Source organism: Hirundo rustica, chromosome 3 (genome assembly GCF_015227805.2).
Source record: "Hirundo rustica isolate bHirRus1 chromosome 3, bHirRus1.pri.v3, whole genome shotgun sequence".
Classification (NCBI taxonomy): domain Eukaryota; kingdom Metazoa; phylum Chordata; class Aves; order Passeriformes; family Hirundinidae; genus Hirundo; species Hirundo rustica.
In genome coordinates this window covers 62,253,672-62,267,950 of record NC_053452.1, presented here as the reverse complement: position 1 = coordinate 62,267,950, position 14,279 = coordinate 62,253,672, and the positions used below count along the sequence as shown (strand labels likewise).

The 14,279-nt window shown below is 39.6% G+C and overlaps 1 protein-coding gene across 1 annotated transcript in view; it reads right to left on the bottom strand.

The window, feature by feature from the left end:
• The window catches only part of THEMIS (thymocyte selection associated), a 77,138-nt gene that overhangs the window by 6,430 nt on the left and 56,429 nt on the right, over positions 1 to 14,279 (bottom strand). Inside the window, exon 7 of the mRNA XM_040059627.1 lies at positions 3,604 to 3,754. Coding sequence (XP_039915561.1) covers positions 3,604 to 3,754 — 151 coding nt within the window. The remainder of the gene's footprint in view (positions 1 to 3,603; positions 3,755 to 14,279) is intronic.

Sequence of the window (14,279 nt, the reverse complement as noted above, 5' to 3'; positions counted from 1 at the left end):
CATCTCAACCAGAAGAAAAGCAAATTCTGCTTTCTCAGAAGGGATGTCACAGCAAATATTAGGATCTTGATGGAATGAGGGCCAAAGGAAATAGATCAAGAACAATCAAGAAAAGATATTTTCAAACCTGAAGAAGGCCCTAGAAAAAACATTCTTCTCAATTAGATTGTTTCAGAATTAAAACAAATGAATTGGCTAAGAAAAACAGAGTTGTGCTAGAAACTGAAAAATCACAGTAAAAATGAAGTGCTTTTTGAGATTCTGAGGAAGGTTTATCAATGATGTATAAATATGACAATGGTATGGACAAAAGGCTAATGCTACTATCTCTGAATGAATAAAGAGAGAGAAGGCGGACAGACTTCAAGCAGGGCAGACGGGACAGTCAAACAGACAGTGATATTGCATCGTTTCACCATAGTGCTGAAACATGTTGAGTAGAAGGTCCCAACCTGGAACTATTGCAAAAAGTCCATGTCTGTTTTCTGGTGCCCAGAACCACAAACTCCATGAGCTAACAGCAGCATGAAGGAGAAGAAGGAAATTTTGCTGGCACCATGGGTAACAGAGGTAGCCCTCTGCCTAGGGACAAGTGAAGAGCCTCCTGAGAGTTTCTGGATCAGGATTTAATGGAGAGGCCAATATGAGTGTTGTTGTGGTTTCCTGCTACAGACACAGTGATTCATTAATGGAAATCAATGGGAACGAGCTTTCTTTAGTAAGTTTGCCATGGGAGGAGCTGCTGAGATGGTTGTGCTGCCATCCAAAGGTTCCTGAACAGGATAAAGAACTGGGCAGAAAGGGCTTTAATGAAGTTCATTGAAGGAAAATGCAAGGCCCTGTACCTGGGGAAGAATAACCCCATGGACCAACACAGGCTGGGGAAGAACAACTGGAAAGCAGCTTTGCCAAAGAAAACACTGGGGTCCTGGAAGACAAGCTGACCATACTCCAGCAATGTGCCCTTGTGGCAAAGCAGTCCATCACCTCCTAGGCTGCATTAGGCAAAGTGGTGCCAGCAGAGATCCTTGTCCCCCTGATCAACACTGGTGAGAGCACACCTGGAGTGTGGGGTCCAGATCTGGGCTCCCAGTACAAGAGGGACATGGATGTTCTGGAGCAAGTCCAGCAGAGGATCATGAAAGCGATCAAGAGCCTGAAACATCTGAAATAGAAGGGGAGGCTGAGAAGGCTGAGGCTGTTCAGCCTGGTGAGGAGAAGGCTCAAGGAGGTTCTTATAACTGGGTATCAGTACCCGATGGGAAGATAGGAAGAAGATGGAGACAGACACTTCTCAGTGGTGGAGGAAACACAAGCAGTAACAAATACCCTCACAGTAGGAAAATGGAAGGGACAAGTGACATCCCAGTCCTTTATTGAGTTGAAGCCTTAGTAAGAGTGGATCCATACTGCTTTTCTCAGCCAAGCGATCTCAGTTTAGAAACTGCTGTACAGTTCCATAACAGGCACAGGAAGTGACTCTATGACTTCACTTTTTGCACAGATTGAGAAGCTGCATTCAGAAAAAATATTTGAAGACTCTTCATGATAAAAGCATTTTGAGACTTTAGCCTGAATGATGTTTCCTGTCTGTGAGAAGTCTAGGCAAATTAAGTTAAGCACCTACTCAAACATTGACTTCTGTGTTTGTGAATAAGCGTAAGTTTTACGTCTGCCTTCTTCCTCAAAGAACCTCTTTTTTTCAGAAGTGTTCCCCCTGCTTCCCATGTCTGCCTCACCCCACAGAGACCACACCCATGCAAGTGATCCAATTAATCCCTGTAGCATGGACAATGGTTCTCAAAGTCATGTCTCAGTGATTTAGAGGAAGTGCCTTTGACAAAAAATGAGTATCATGTTAATTTATGTTGGTATTCCCCTTTTTTTTTTTTTTTTTTTTTTGTGGGGTTTAAACTGAGGACACTGTCTTTTGTAGCTGCTAACATGTAAGCTTCACCTATTACCCATATAAAATCGAATCCAATCATTAAACAGTGACAGAAGTGAGCCTGAAAAGAGATTTTTCAAAGCCACAAAATAATAAATCTGGAATTTTATTTCAAAGATGCCGCACACCAAAATATCATGCTGCTTTTTGTTAGGGCAGAATTAATTGTATTCACAGTGAGTAGCACAGGGCTGTTTTGGATTTGTGCTGAACACAGGGTTGATAATATGGAGGTTTTTTATTTGCAAGGGCTTTTTTGATGAGTAGAGCTAACAGCTTTTCTGCTTCTCATACTGCCATGGCTGGCAAGGGAAGCTGGGATGCACTGGACTTTGGGAGGAGACACAGCCAGGACAGGTGACCCAAACCGACCAAAGGGATAGAAGGAGGAAGGTGGGGACATTTGGAGTGATTGAGTTTGTCTTCTCAAATGTGAGATGTTACATGTGACGGGGCCTTGCTGTCCTGGAGATGGCTGAACCCATGCCTGTCCATAAAAAGCAGTGAATTAATTCCTTGTTTTTCTTTGTTTGTGTGAGTGGCTTTTGCTTTCCCTGTCTTTATGTCAATCCACAAGTTTTCTGGCTTTTGCCCTTTCAATTCTCCCCCCCATCCTGCTGGTGGGGGAGTGAGCAAGCAGCTGTGTGAGGCTTGGTTGCTGACTGGGGTTAAAACACATCATTTTCAATATGCAGTTCCCAAATAATCAATTTCCACAGCAATAAGGATTAGTGAATATTCAACATGACACTGTAATTCTTCTCCAGAAAAGTGGTTTATGTAGCTTTTAGAAGTTTCGGTACACATAGTTTCAAATAGAAAACCTGTTTAAGAGTCTTACACACTGAATGACAAGAAAAAAAGAGGGATTTATGGTTAGTTCTTCTCTTGATACCAGTTATCATTTAACAAATGCTGTGAGGATGAATATTTGTGCTTTAGTCTTCCAAATGTTCCAGTGTTGTAATTAACGTGATTTGTTCATATTTCAAATATAATCTGTGACTGAGAGATTAATGATATAATTTTTTTTTATATTAACGGCAAAGTTGAAATATATGTAATAAATTTGGATTCATCGTTTTATCATCTAGCTTTTCAGGTTCAGTATGGTTCATTTCTGAAATAGGAAAGATCTGGAAGATAAGTAGAAAAACTAGGGATCTATCAATATGGGAAATACAAAAAAATAGAGGCTTTAAAAACAATTAACGGTCAAGCAATTTGCTCAGTATAATTTTGTTCTTCAGAATACAAAAATATGAGTTGAAGGCATCTCCATATCTTTAATGTAAATGGCTTTCTCATCTTAAAACATTTTGGGATAGGCATTTTTTTAATAACAGAATATGTGTAAGCATGACTCTAAAGCAAAAGGACAGCACACGTTTTCCAATCGTCTGTTCCTAAAAACCTCTGAATATTCATGCTGCAGTGTCAAACAGAGTTCAATACCATGCTGCTGCTGAGAGCTTGGATGAATTTGCCTTATGGCATTTATGGAGGAAGAACAGAAAGGTTCACTTTTCATCCCTTTTTGATTAAGCCACAGATTCCAAGTGAAATCACACAGATACTCCTGTATGTCAAATTTTCATTAGGGCTGGTGTTAAGCTTTGATATATTAATAGCTCAAACCATGAAGCTTAACTGACCTTTAGTCACAGTGGTTTCCACTAGTGTAGCTTTCCCAGTCACGTCCTTATTCTCACGATGCACCAAATCATTTTGACAACTAACTTGCAGTTCCAAAACATCAGCAGCTTGATCTGAGCACAATTTCTTGGTGGTGTCTATGTAGAAATTCTGAAATTAGATAGAACAGCACATTAACTTTCCATATAAATCGTTATTCCAAGCTGATGTGACATGCAAGAGCAACATTCTTTGGGTTATTTCTGTGAATTTTAACTACAGATCTTTCTGTTTGTCAAAGTCATCAATGACATTTACCACAGAGCTTGTCTTTCAGGCATGTACATCACAAAATAACATGACCAGGAGGCATTCTAGGTGAAAAGATTACCTCTAAAACACATCTCCAGTCTTTCTTTTCCTTTTTTTTTTTTTGGCTATATGGTGTCGCACAAGCAAAAGGAAATTTATGATTCCCTTTTGGTTGATTCAGATTACTTTCTGATTAACTATTTTTATTGTATCGATTGTTCATTTAATGTGTTCTGTTACATATTACATCACAAATTCATATAAAGTTTGACATTTCAATTACATTTACCGAGTAGTATTCACAGCACAGTATTCACAGATGATGGGAATAGACAATTATGGTGTTATTAATTATAGTTTTATTACATAAAAAAAAGTAAGTTAGATGGCTGCAACATTTGCATCCCTTTAAATTCAAGCTTCACACACACCTTTCCATAATTATGTTGTTTTATTTTTAGTAAATTCTGAGTATTTATGTCATAAATACTTTCAGTCAAACACATATTTTTAGCTGTGTAAGTAACAGTCAGTTAAAAGTGTCAAAAATATATCTTTGGTGAAGGTCTACAGTAGCTGTAGTGTAGGTACAGACCAATTTCAATCATTATTCCAGAGTATATATTTTAGGAAATAATCAGTATAGATTTTCCATTCAAAATCCAATACAGATTTTTTCCTTAGCAATGACAAAGCCCATTCTATTCAGAGAGATAAGGTCACGTTGGTAAATCTGACATTAGCTACACAGTAATAGGATCTGATCTTTTCAGAATCAACCCACAACTTGCAAAAGTGCAACACAAGCCCACATTTTACAACAGTTTGCCCTTTTTGAATAAATATATCAGCTAGCAACAAAAGAAGTCACTGGTAATGAAAATAGAAATTTTGGAAAAGTATATTAAGAAAAACAGATGAGATGAAATCTATAAAACAATGGGATGATTTTGCCCAGTGGGTGGGTCACAATACTACACAAGTGGAAGACGCTTATTTTTCAATTAGAGGAGTCTAAGGTACTTTTCTCCCTTTTTTTTTTTTTTTTTTTTTTTTTTTTTTTTTTAAAAAAAAACCAAAAACAACAACAACAAAAAACACCACACAAACCCCCCCCCCCCCCAAAAGATCGATCTAGAGGAGTCAGTTGAGCTACAGTATTCAATGCATGTTTGTGCCCCACAGGTCGTACAATGCTGGGTAGCACTCGCCTTGGTTGCAAAAAGAACCTCTGAGGCCCAGCAAAGCTGTAAGCAGTGATGTAATTCACAAAAAACTCAGGGACTTGTAAAAAAGAAATTCAGCTAAGAAAGATTTTGCAAAGAGGACAGAAATGTCAGAAGAAATTCTCCACAGCTGAGTTAAAATAACCCGATGGAAAAGGCACTGTTTGAACTAGGACTGTGCTCAGTGTGTGTGGAATAGGTTCACTGAGTCTACAGGGTCTTTAACTTTCTTTCACCAGGAGGACATGGCCTTTCTTTCATCTCCTTTTCTTGACCTTCTGTGCCTAAACATGCCTGTTTGTTGTTGCCAGGCTGCCCCAGTTATATGAACATACATATAAAACCCAAAAACATTATTGAAAAATGTCCACCTTCTGCTTGGGGAAAATAAATGCCTAAATCACCATGTTTCAGGTTCAGAGCTGCCACTAAACTAGTCCCATCCTTGGTATCAGTCATACCTCCTTATCACAAATTAGAAGTCTTGGGAAGGATAGGCAGATTATTCCTGTGTTCCAGTTGTTTGACATACTCTAGCACACAGAAAGCTTTCACTTAATGGTCAGCTTTCAGGAAAGAATGGAACATTAATTTAAACCATATATATAAAAAACCAGAAGGTTTTGTTTGGTTTTGGTTTTGGGTTTTGGTTTTGTTGTTTTTTGGTTTTTTTAAAGCATGAATCCTCTTATTTTCTAGTCAGCTCCTTATTTACCCTATTAATACTAACAATCAATGTGATGTATGAGTATGTTGAGCTTATTTATTTTGCATTGCCTTAACTAATTAAAAACAGGCCTTGATATCAAAATAGAAAGATTCCCTCATTAAGAAAAATGTATCTGGAATTTGCGCTAATCTTATAATTCATCAGCAAAACCACACACTGTGAAAAAATAGTTACCTGGGGCACCTTGTAAACAAATTAAAATATGCAAAACTCAAACATTTAAAAACAAATAGGATTACAGAAAATGAACTGTCACATCACTTTATGCTGAAATCTGATAACACTTTAACATCCTTAATAGCACTATAGATACCAATTATATTCGAGACCAACAAAGATAAGTTGCTTTTTAAAAACTATATAACAGAGAAGACTTAGAGTTGTCTTTTGAATACTTGGCAAACTTAACAGCCCAGAATTTCTAGCTAGGCAGAGTCATTGTTCCACTAATTTAAAGAAGTCAGGATATCAGCCATGATTTTACTGCCAGAAAAAACATTAATTCAATTAAAAGCTCATAATCTGAGCTACTGTCATTTGTTATAAGACTACTCATGAGGAAACCCCAAATCTCAGCATTTAGAAAATGAAACCAACATTTACAGGTGCATGAACTAAAAATTTTACAGCAATGGCTAAGAATTGCCCATTACATCTTCAGGTTTGCTTGTGGTCCAGGAACAACTCAGGAGTCAAAGCATAAAGCCAGAAAGGTAAAGGAGTCTAAATATGCACAGTCCTTCTCAGGAAATAGGTGTTGTGTCAAACAGGATAAACACAAGAAAGTGTGAGAGCTAAGGTGAGAACTAAAGGGCTGGAGATGCATCCCTTTGGTAAGAACAGAAGTGTCAGAATTCAGCAGAAGCTGTAAATGAGTGCAGTGTTTGTTGAAGATGCCTGAACTGAAAAGATTGCAGAAGGAAACTGAGTTGCAGAATAAGGGGTTTGAATTAGTTTCCCTTGATCACCTGAAGAGTTTAATGCACTGCATCTGTATGTGTGTGTGTGTGTGTGTGCGCGTGAGCTGTCTTCTGCAAGAAAATCTTTCCTCTGCTTGTCTGCTCCAGAAGCAGTGAAATCTGACAATAATTCTTATGAGTGGCACTGGACAAATAGTAATGTTTTCCCTGTTTACAGTCACAGTTGCACAAAACCTGTTCCTAAAATGCTGATTTTCCCTGCAACATAAGTGTCTGCTCTCCTCCTCCTCTCTCAGCTCCAAGCTGTGTTCTCCTCCGACTTAAAAAATGTGGGCTATCAACAATTGTATCCATGTGAATATTTTTTTCATTACTGTATCTAATTGTTTTTTAAACTCATTTACCTTTCTGTTATCAGTATCATGTGGCAATGAGTTCCAGATTTTATTTCTGCACTGAAATTTACTTTGGGTTGTGAGATTTCTTTTTACTGCCCTAACTCATGATTGCCTGCTTGTGCTGTAATTCCTCTCCATTAATTTTCTTCAATCATTCAGATTTTTCACTCTTTTTCTTGAGTCAAGAAAAGTCAAGTCCAACTAAAAAAACCTCATTAAACCCAACAATAACAAACCCACAAGACAAACAAACTAACAAACACCCCCACCCTCTTCCGACTTTGGAGGTGTCCAGCAAAATTATCGTAACCACTAAGATAGAACAGAAGGAGAAGCTCTTAGATCAAGTAAGAAAAAAGTCTTTTAAATTACAAAATTCTAGTTACAAAAAAAAAACAAAAACAAACAAAAAAAAAACCAAAAAAACAAACAAAAAAAAAAAACAAAAACAAAAAAACAACAATTCATGTTCATAATACACGTAATTGTTCGGTTGTTCTTTTTTAATGAAAGAACACCTCAACAGCACCTAGAACATTCCGAGTAAAGGAGGAAACATTTGTTTAAAGTACAGAAAAATGCGGGAGTAAATACGAAACCAACAGCTGGCATAATCTCTGAAAATATGGTGAGAGATGTAGTGGCATAAACCAATCTGACAAAACGATGCTTTTCCAGACTGAAAGTCAAGCTGTTACGTGATTACGAATGACTCTAGTGAAGAGGAGTACTCATTTGCTGGAGCAATCAGCGCTGGACATGGCACTACAGCTTTGGAGTACATTGTTACAAGTCACCCATGCTAGTAGATACAGAATGTAAACCTTTCATGGCAATCTTTAGAAACAACTTGGAGTGGCAGTGACAGCCATCAGAAGCTCAAGGCAAAGTTCCGGATACATATTTGTTGCTTTGGCATATACTGCATGGGTATATTTATCTCTAAAATGCTTGATTGCTGCACACACCTTTCCACAAGAAGAAAAAAATCTATACATAGAATGAAAGTGTGATGAATGATTTCACTGTCCAAACACAGACAAAAATGTCTATTTATCCCTACGAGCTGCAGATGACTGTTCTGCAAGGGTCACACAGAACTGTATTCACTGGGAAGCCCAAACCAGGCTGGATGAAGTTTTAGTTCTAAATATTTTGCAGAGTATTTCAAGGAAATTGTGAGAGGGGGTGGTAGAGAGAAACGTATTCATAGTTGCTGATTTATAAAGAAGACTTCATGAGCTTCAGAGCCTACAGAGTTACAACCTACCTATATAATTTTGCTCCCACAGTCATTATATCTGCCTGACTTTCTGCAGGGACAGTTTGGAACTACAGTGTGTCAGAAAATAATCACAGATTTTGTTTCCCATGTAGTGTCAGCCAGAGTAAATGCTATCACATTCAGAGCCTTAGACCATCCTGAGTCACAGATGTGAATTACTTTTTGGGCTGGCAGAGCGTAGGTTGGAGTATATTCTGGAGTAAGTAACTACGTTGGTCAGACTTACACCAGTGCTCACCATCAGGTGACCCTGCCTCCATTCCATTCTGGTGGAACCCCACCCAGTAACGCATCTAACTCTGGGATCCCCAACATAAGGAGAACATTGATTGGCTGGAGTGGGCCCAGAGGAGAGCCACAAACATGATCTGCAGCACCTTTCCTATGAAAATAGGCTGAGAGAACTGGGGTTGTTCAGCCTGGAAAAGAGAAAGCTCTGGGGAAACCTGTCAGCTTTCCAGTACCTAAAGGGTGCTTACAGTAAAGAAGAGGAAGGGCTTTTTATCAGGTGGTGTAGTGATAGGACAAGGGGAGTGGTTTTAAACTGAAAGTCAGTAGGTTTAGATTAGATTTTAAGAGGAAATAATTTTCTGTGAAGGCGGTGAGGCACTGGCTTGGGTTGGCCAGGGACATTGTTGGTGCCCCATCCCTGAAAGTGTTCAAGGCCAGGTTGGAACGGGGCTTTGAGCAACCTGGTCCAAGAGAGTGTGTCCCAGTCCATGGCACAGGGTTGGAACTAGGTGAACTTAAAGGCCCCTTCCAACCCAAACCATACTATGATTCTATGAAAATCTGTTTCACCTACCATATGACTAGAAATGTGAATGGGCGCTCTTACCTAACAGATGGGAAACACAAATTTGAATAATGGGAACACACACACACAGGAACTGCTGACATGTCTCAAAATCTGTATTATTATGGCAGATAATTAGGATTGATTTATTCCACTTGAAAAGAAACAATTACCTTTGGATTATTATACATTTGTATCCCAAGGTAGTCTTCTTGTATGATCTATTGGCAAGCCAACTGACCTTCCACATCAAGATAATTTTTGCAAGGGCACAGTGTACCCATAGCAAAAGGTACTGACAAGGGTCTATGATTTTGTAGCAAAGAATTTTAACAGTCTTTCCCATTGCACTGATTCCAGTACATGATATCAAGTCTTCATTTTCCACAGTCCACTGGAGTGTGGAAAAGGAGAAGAGCTAGTTTGAAGACACTTCAGAAAGGCCATGGGCAATAAAGAGGATCCTCATTTAGCCTTATTAATATACAGGATGAGGGAGCACTTTGGAGAATTATTATTTGCCTGCAGGACTCATAAGGTACTATAAACTGCATATTAACTATTTTGACAAAGAAGGGGTCAAGGTTATATCATTTCAAAGACAGAAACAAAATTGTATTAATTTATGAGTTATTCTCTGCCTAAAAGAGACAAAACCCATGTGATCTAATCAAGTTTTGTGATCCAGATTCAGGTACTTCATAAATTTCTTCCTCACAAGTAACTTTCTGTACATACCAAAAATATCACAATTAATTTGACTTTCATTGTCAGTAGACTGGGTTTTATCATAAAATCATAGAATGGTTTGGGCTGGAAAGCACTTTAAAGACCATCTAATTCCACCCCCACTGCCATGGGCACGGACACCTTCCACTAGACCAGGTTGCTCCTGGTTCTTTTCCCAAAGGTTAGAAAAGGGGAAATGATAAATAAAATCATGCTTGATTGTAGGCTAATGCTACTGTAGGTGCATTCTAAGGGTTTGAACACTGTATTTTACTAATAGTAGGGACAAGAACAGTTAATCCTTGTTCAGAGTTCGAATAAAAATACTTGGATTTAAAACAAAAACAAAATGAAACGAAACAAAACAAAAACAAAAATAAAAACAAAACCAACCAACCAACCAAAAAAACAAAAAAAACCCCAGCAGAAAGCAATGTTCCAGCCAGATCCATTTCGACAAAAATAGAAGAAAATAATGCACCGAGCCGGTTGATCTTGGAGAAACCAGCGGCACCGCGCCCTGTCTGTGAGCTGGGACAAACAATGACATCCAGACAAAAAGGAATAAGCGGGGAAGCAGGCGGCGGGCACCGCTAGGGGTCTCCGCATCCCGGCGCATCCAGGCGCATCCCGGCGCATCCCGGCGCATCCCGGCGCTCTGCGGAGCGCTCCCCGCAGAACGCGCTGCCGGGACCGCGGCTCAGCGAAGAAACCGGAAAGCCTGGCATCCCAACTCTCCTCCGACAAAGACTTCTTCTGGTCCGCCCCTTTCCCCCCGTTTGAAACGATGCACAACAAATTTCGTGGTTATGTCTGATACTGCGGAGAAAGAAAACGACCCTTGACCAGATGTGATGATTTTTTGGGATGCAATGTGGTGAAACGTAAAGATCTTGTAATTTAACAGGCTGCGTTTTAATAATTGCAGGGGGGGAGGCGGGGAATAACAGAGGGAAAACCGGGATCCATCTGATAGGATGACCTTTAAAAAGGGCTGTTGTACGTGAACAGTACATGCTTTCTCAGGAAATTTTGTGAGGGCTTTAAGGAGGTAAGGAAATACTGCCACTCTTCACTGACAGTTCCCACAGTTCAGGTAAATTTTCTGCAGCTAATGGAAACAAAATAAGTTGCATTATGTAATCAATAAAAACACACACACACACAAGAGAATATTTCTATTGCATTCCACTGAAATTCAGAGTCCTGAGATTTTGGTTCTTAATCCAATGACTTTCATGTACTCATTCACTGCTCACAGTATTTGTTTAAATATCTGTTGAATGAGATCTTTTTCTGTCCCCAGAATTTTCCCAGAATAGTACTGATTGTGTCTCAAGAGAGTTTAAGTTTTGCTACCAAAGATCTTTCGTATCTCTGGGTAACTGAAGTTGTCAGCCCCCTTTCCCCAGATATTTTTTCCCCTGCTCAGTGTGCGTACAAGCAAAAGAGAACAGAAAATTATGTTGGGCACCCTTGAGTAGCCCGGGTGAAACAATTAGCCAGCACAAAATCGCCGTGCTTACCATTTCAGCTTAGTATTACAAATCAAAAAGGCTATTTAAAAATCTTTTAGCAATAGTTCAAATGCAAAATACAGAACTGCATAATGCCCTCCCAGCTTCATCTCCTCCCTCTTCTCTCCCTGCTAAATACATAAAGAGGGGAGTGCTTGATCCCTTGTGCCTCAGAGTAGAGAACAGTTTTTTCATCTTTACTGTAATATGGATGATAATTTTTTTTTTTTTTTCAGTGATGTCTTTATGTTAAGGTTTGTTTTTTTTTTTTTTTTTTTTCCTGAGTACTTAGTCTTAAACAGCACTTTGTCTCTTCAAAACACCATGCAATGAAAGAAAAGTATTGTTTTCTGCATTTTACATGCTGGCAAATCAGAATGTACTCTATTCCACATTGCTTCAAAAAGTGGGTAGGAACTGGTGAGATGCCACCAGCTGTCACCTTTCTACACACCCTGAACTCTTCACAGCCTGCCTTCCCTGCCATCAGGCACAGAAATTGCAGCCACCCCTGTGAGCTCTCAGTAAAGGAAATTAGGCTTGGGCTGTTTCAGATGGGGCAATAAAACTCAGTATCAGCCTGTGGAAATCCTGGTTTCCATGGCACTCACAACAGCCCTGAAAAGAAGTGAAAAGAGGATCCCACAGTTTCATATGAAAGGCTGGCTTTGCTTTTCTCCTGGGCTACCTACTCACTAAACAGTGAAGTTCTTGGGAGAAAAACAGTATACACCTAAAGACCTAAATTAATGAAGTCTACTTCTGTATTACAAATGCACCTCACCTTGGCAAATGGAACTGCTTGTTTGTTCAAAGATTATGAAATGTTGTATTTTGTGTTATCACCACTTAAGTAGAAGATGTGAATTCTTTTCATTTGTCTTTAATGGAACATTAACTGGAAATATAATTACAAGGGAGAGCTAATTACCTGCAGGTTTGCCAATCTGCAGATGGAATATACTCAACAGACTGAAATCTGAAGGCTGAAAATTAGGTGAATATAAGTGCAGTTTAGTGTGTGGAAAATTTGAATTGAAACTGAATGAAAATAAGAATGAAATTTCCGGTAACTCCTGACACAGGACTCCAAAGGAGGCAGCCTTCACTGCACTGTTGTTCCATCTGTCTCTCCCTCAGTCCTCAGATCTCCTCTGCCCTTGAATATTCAAATAATATCTACACTGGTTCAGGTCAAAATGCATCTCACAGAGTATATTTTCTTTGCCGTTGCCTTAAGCAGACACCAAGGAAGAGTAAGAACAGAGAAAGCCAGGATCTGTTACATCTAAATACACTCTCAGCCTCTTACTATTTTCAGCTCAGGGAATTTCCTGAGTTTGACGTGGTTTGTCTATTAGTAACACTCAAGGGGTGTCTCTTCCAAGTATTTGTCCAGTCTCCCCTTGAACTTCTAATCCACTTCCAGCCTTGTTCTGACTCCCCTAGTCTGAGTGCATCCTGCCCCACTTCCTCTAACTGTGGTCCTGCAGAGACTGGGGGGTATGGGGTGTGGGGAGTGAGAATTTGAAAATGAATTCTTTTCAAGTTCTTACTGCTGTGCTGGCCTTCCTAGCATGAATCCTCAAGTTCAGCTGCAGAACTCACCCTTTGCTTCCTCTTACTGCTTGACAGAAAACACGGCGCGCAGCAGACATCAGCCTCAGGAAAGCAGCAGGACACTGAGTTGGTAGGAATTAAATGCTTCAGACTGGATTCGGCCCTCAGACCCTGGGTGTAAATTTGCATTCACTCTCTGTAACTTGAAAGCATTATTCTGGATTTACTCAGTCATGGCTGAATGCAGCATCAGGCTTCTTGTTTTTCAAAATCATCTGGTTTCCAGGCCACAGCAGGGAATATAACAGCAGGAGTGAAAGGAAAATGGGTTATTTTATTAGCAAAATGCCTTGCTTTTCTAACAGGTATTTCTGCAATGTTTCTATTCCTTCAATTTTGCTTTCTCACACACTTACACACATATAAATGTACACAGAGATATGAGTATATAAATATTTCAGCTTGCCCACTAGAAGCCAGCCTGTTTTGTCAGAAAGAAACTATTCTGCCCCATTTTTCACTTCCGTTTTATTCTTTATTCTCTGACGTAATTTCAAAGTTCTGACAATTAATTCCCTTGCAGCTGTGCTGAACTGCACACTGGTGGTTAGCAAACCCAGCCAAGTCACAGGGGTCTTTGATTTGTTGGCAACATTGAACCACATCCTGTAAAGGCAGCAGAATGGATGTTCACATCCTGATACTTTTGGCAAATTGGGAAGTACCCACCCCCCAGAAAAAAATTTCACTTCTGATGACAAATACCAAAACTATTAAGAGAAGACTTCTTGGTCTGTTTCTGGCTGTTGGCATTTTAGATTTTATATGTCCTCAATTCATTACAGGGAGCAAGAATAAAGGGAAAGAAAGGCTTTCAAGACCATTTTCTCCCAGGTATTAAAATGAAACTCTGTGATACCATGTGCCCAATTCTGCCTCCTGCTCCCACCCTGCCCTGAACCACCCTCCCTTCTAGGCACTGACTTTACTGGAAGTCAGAGTTCTCTCCCAGAGAGAGGCTGTAGCCCAATCTGCCCCAATACCAAACTGTGAGAATGAGAATTAAATATCCCTCTGTGCCCATAACGGTTTTCTATTGCTTTTGTTGCATCCACTCCCTTTCCAGGTTCTCTCCTGAGAGCTGGCTTTGTAGGACAGGCCTGGCAGTTCAACAGTTTTCAGAGCTATGCCTCAGTGGCATTTAAAAGGCCTTTTAAGCCCAT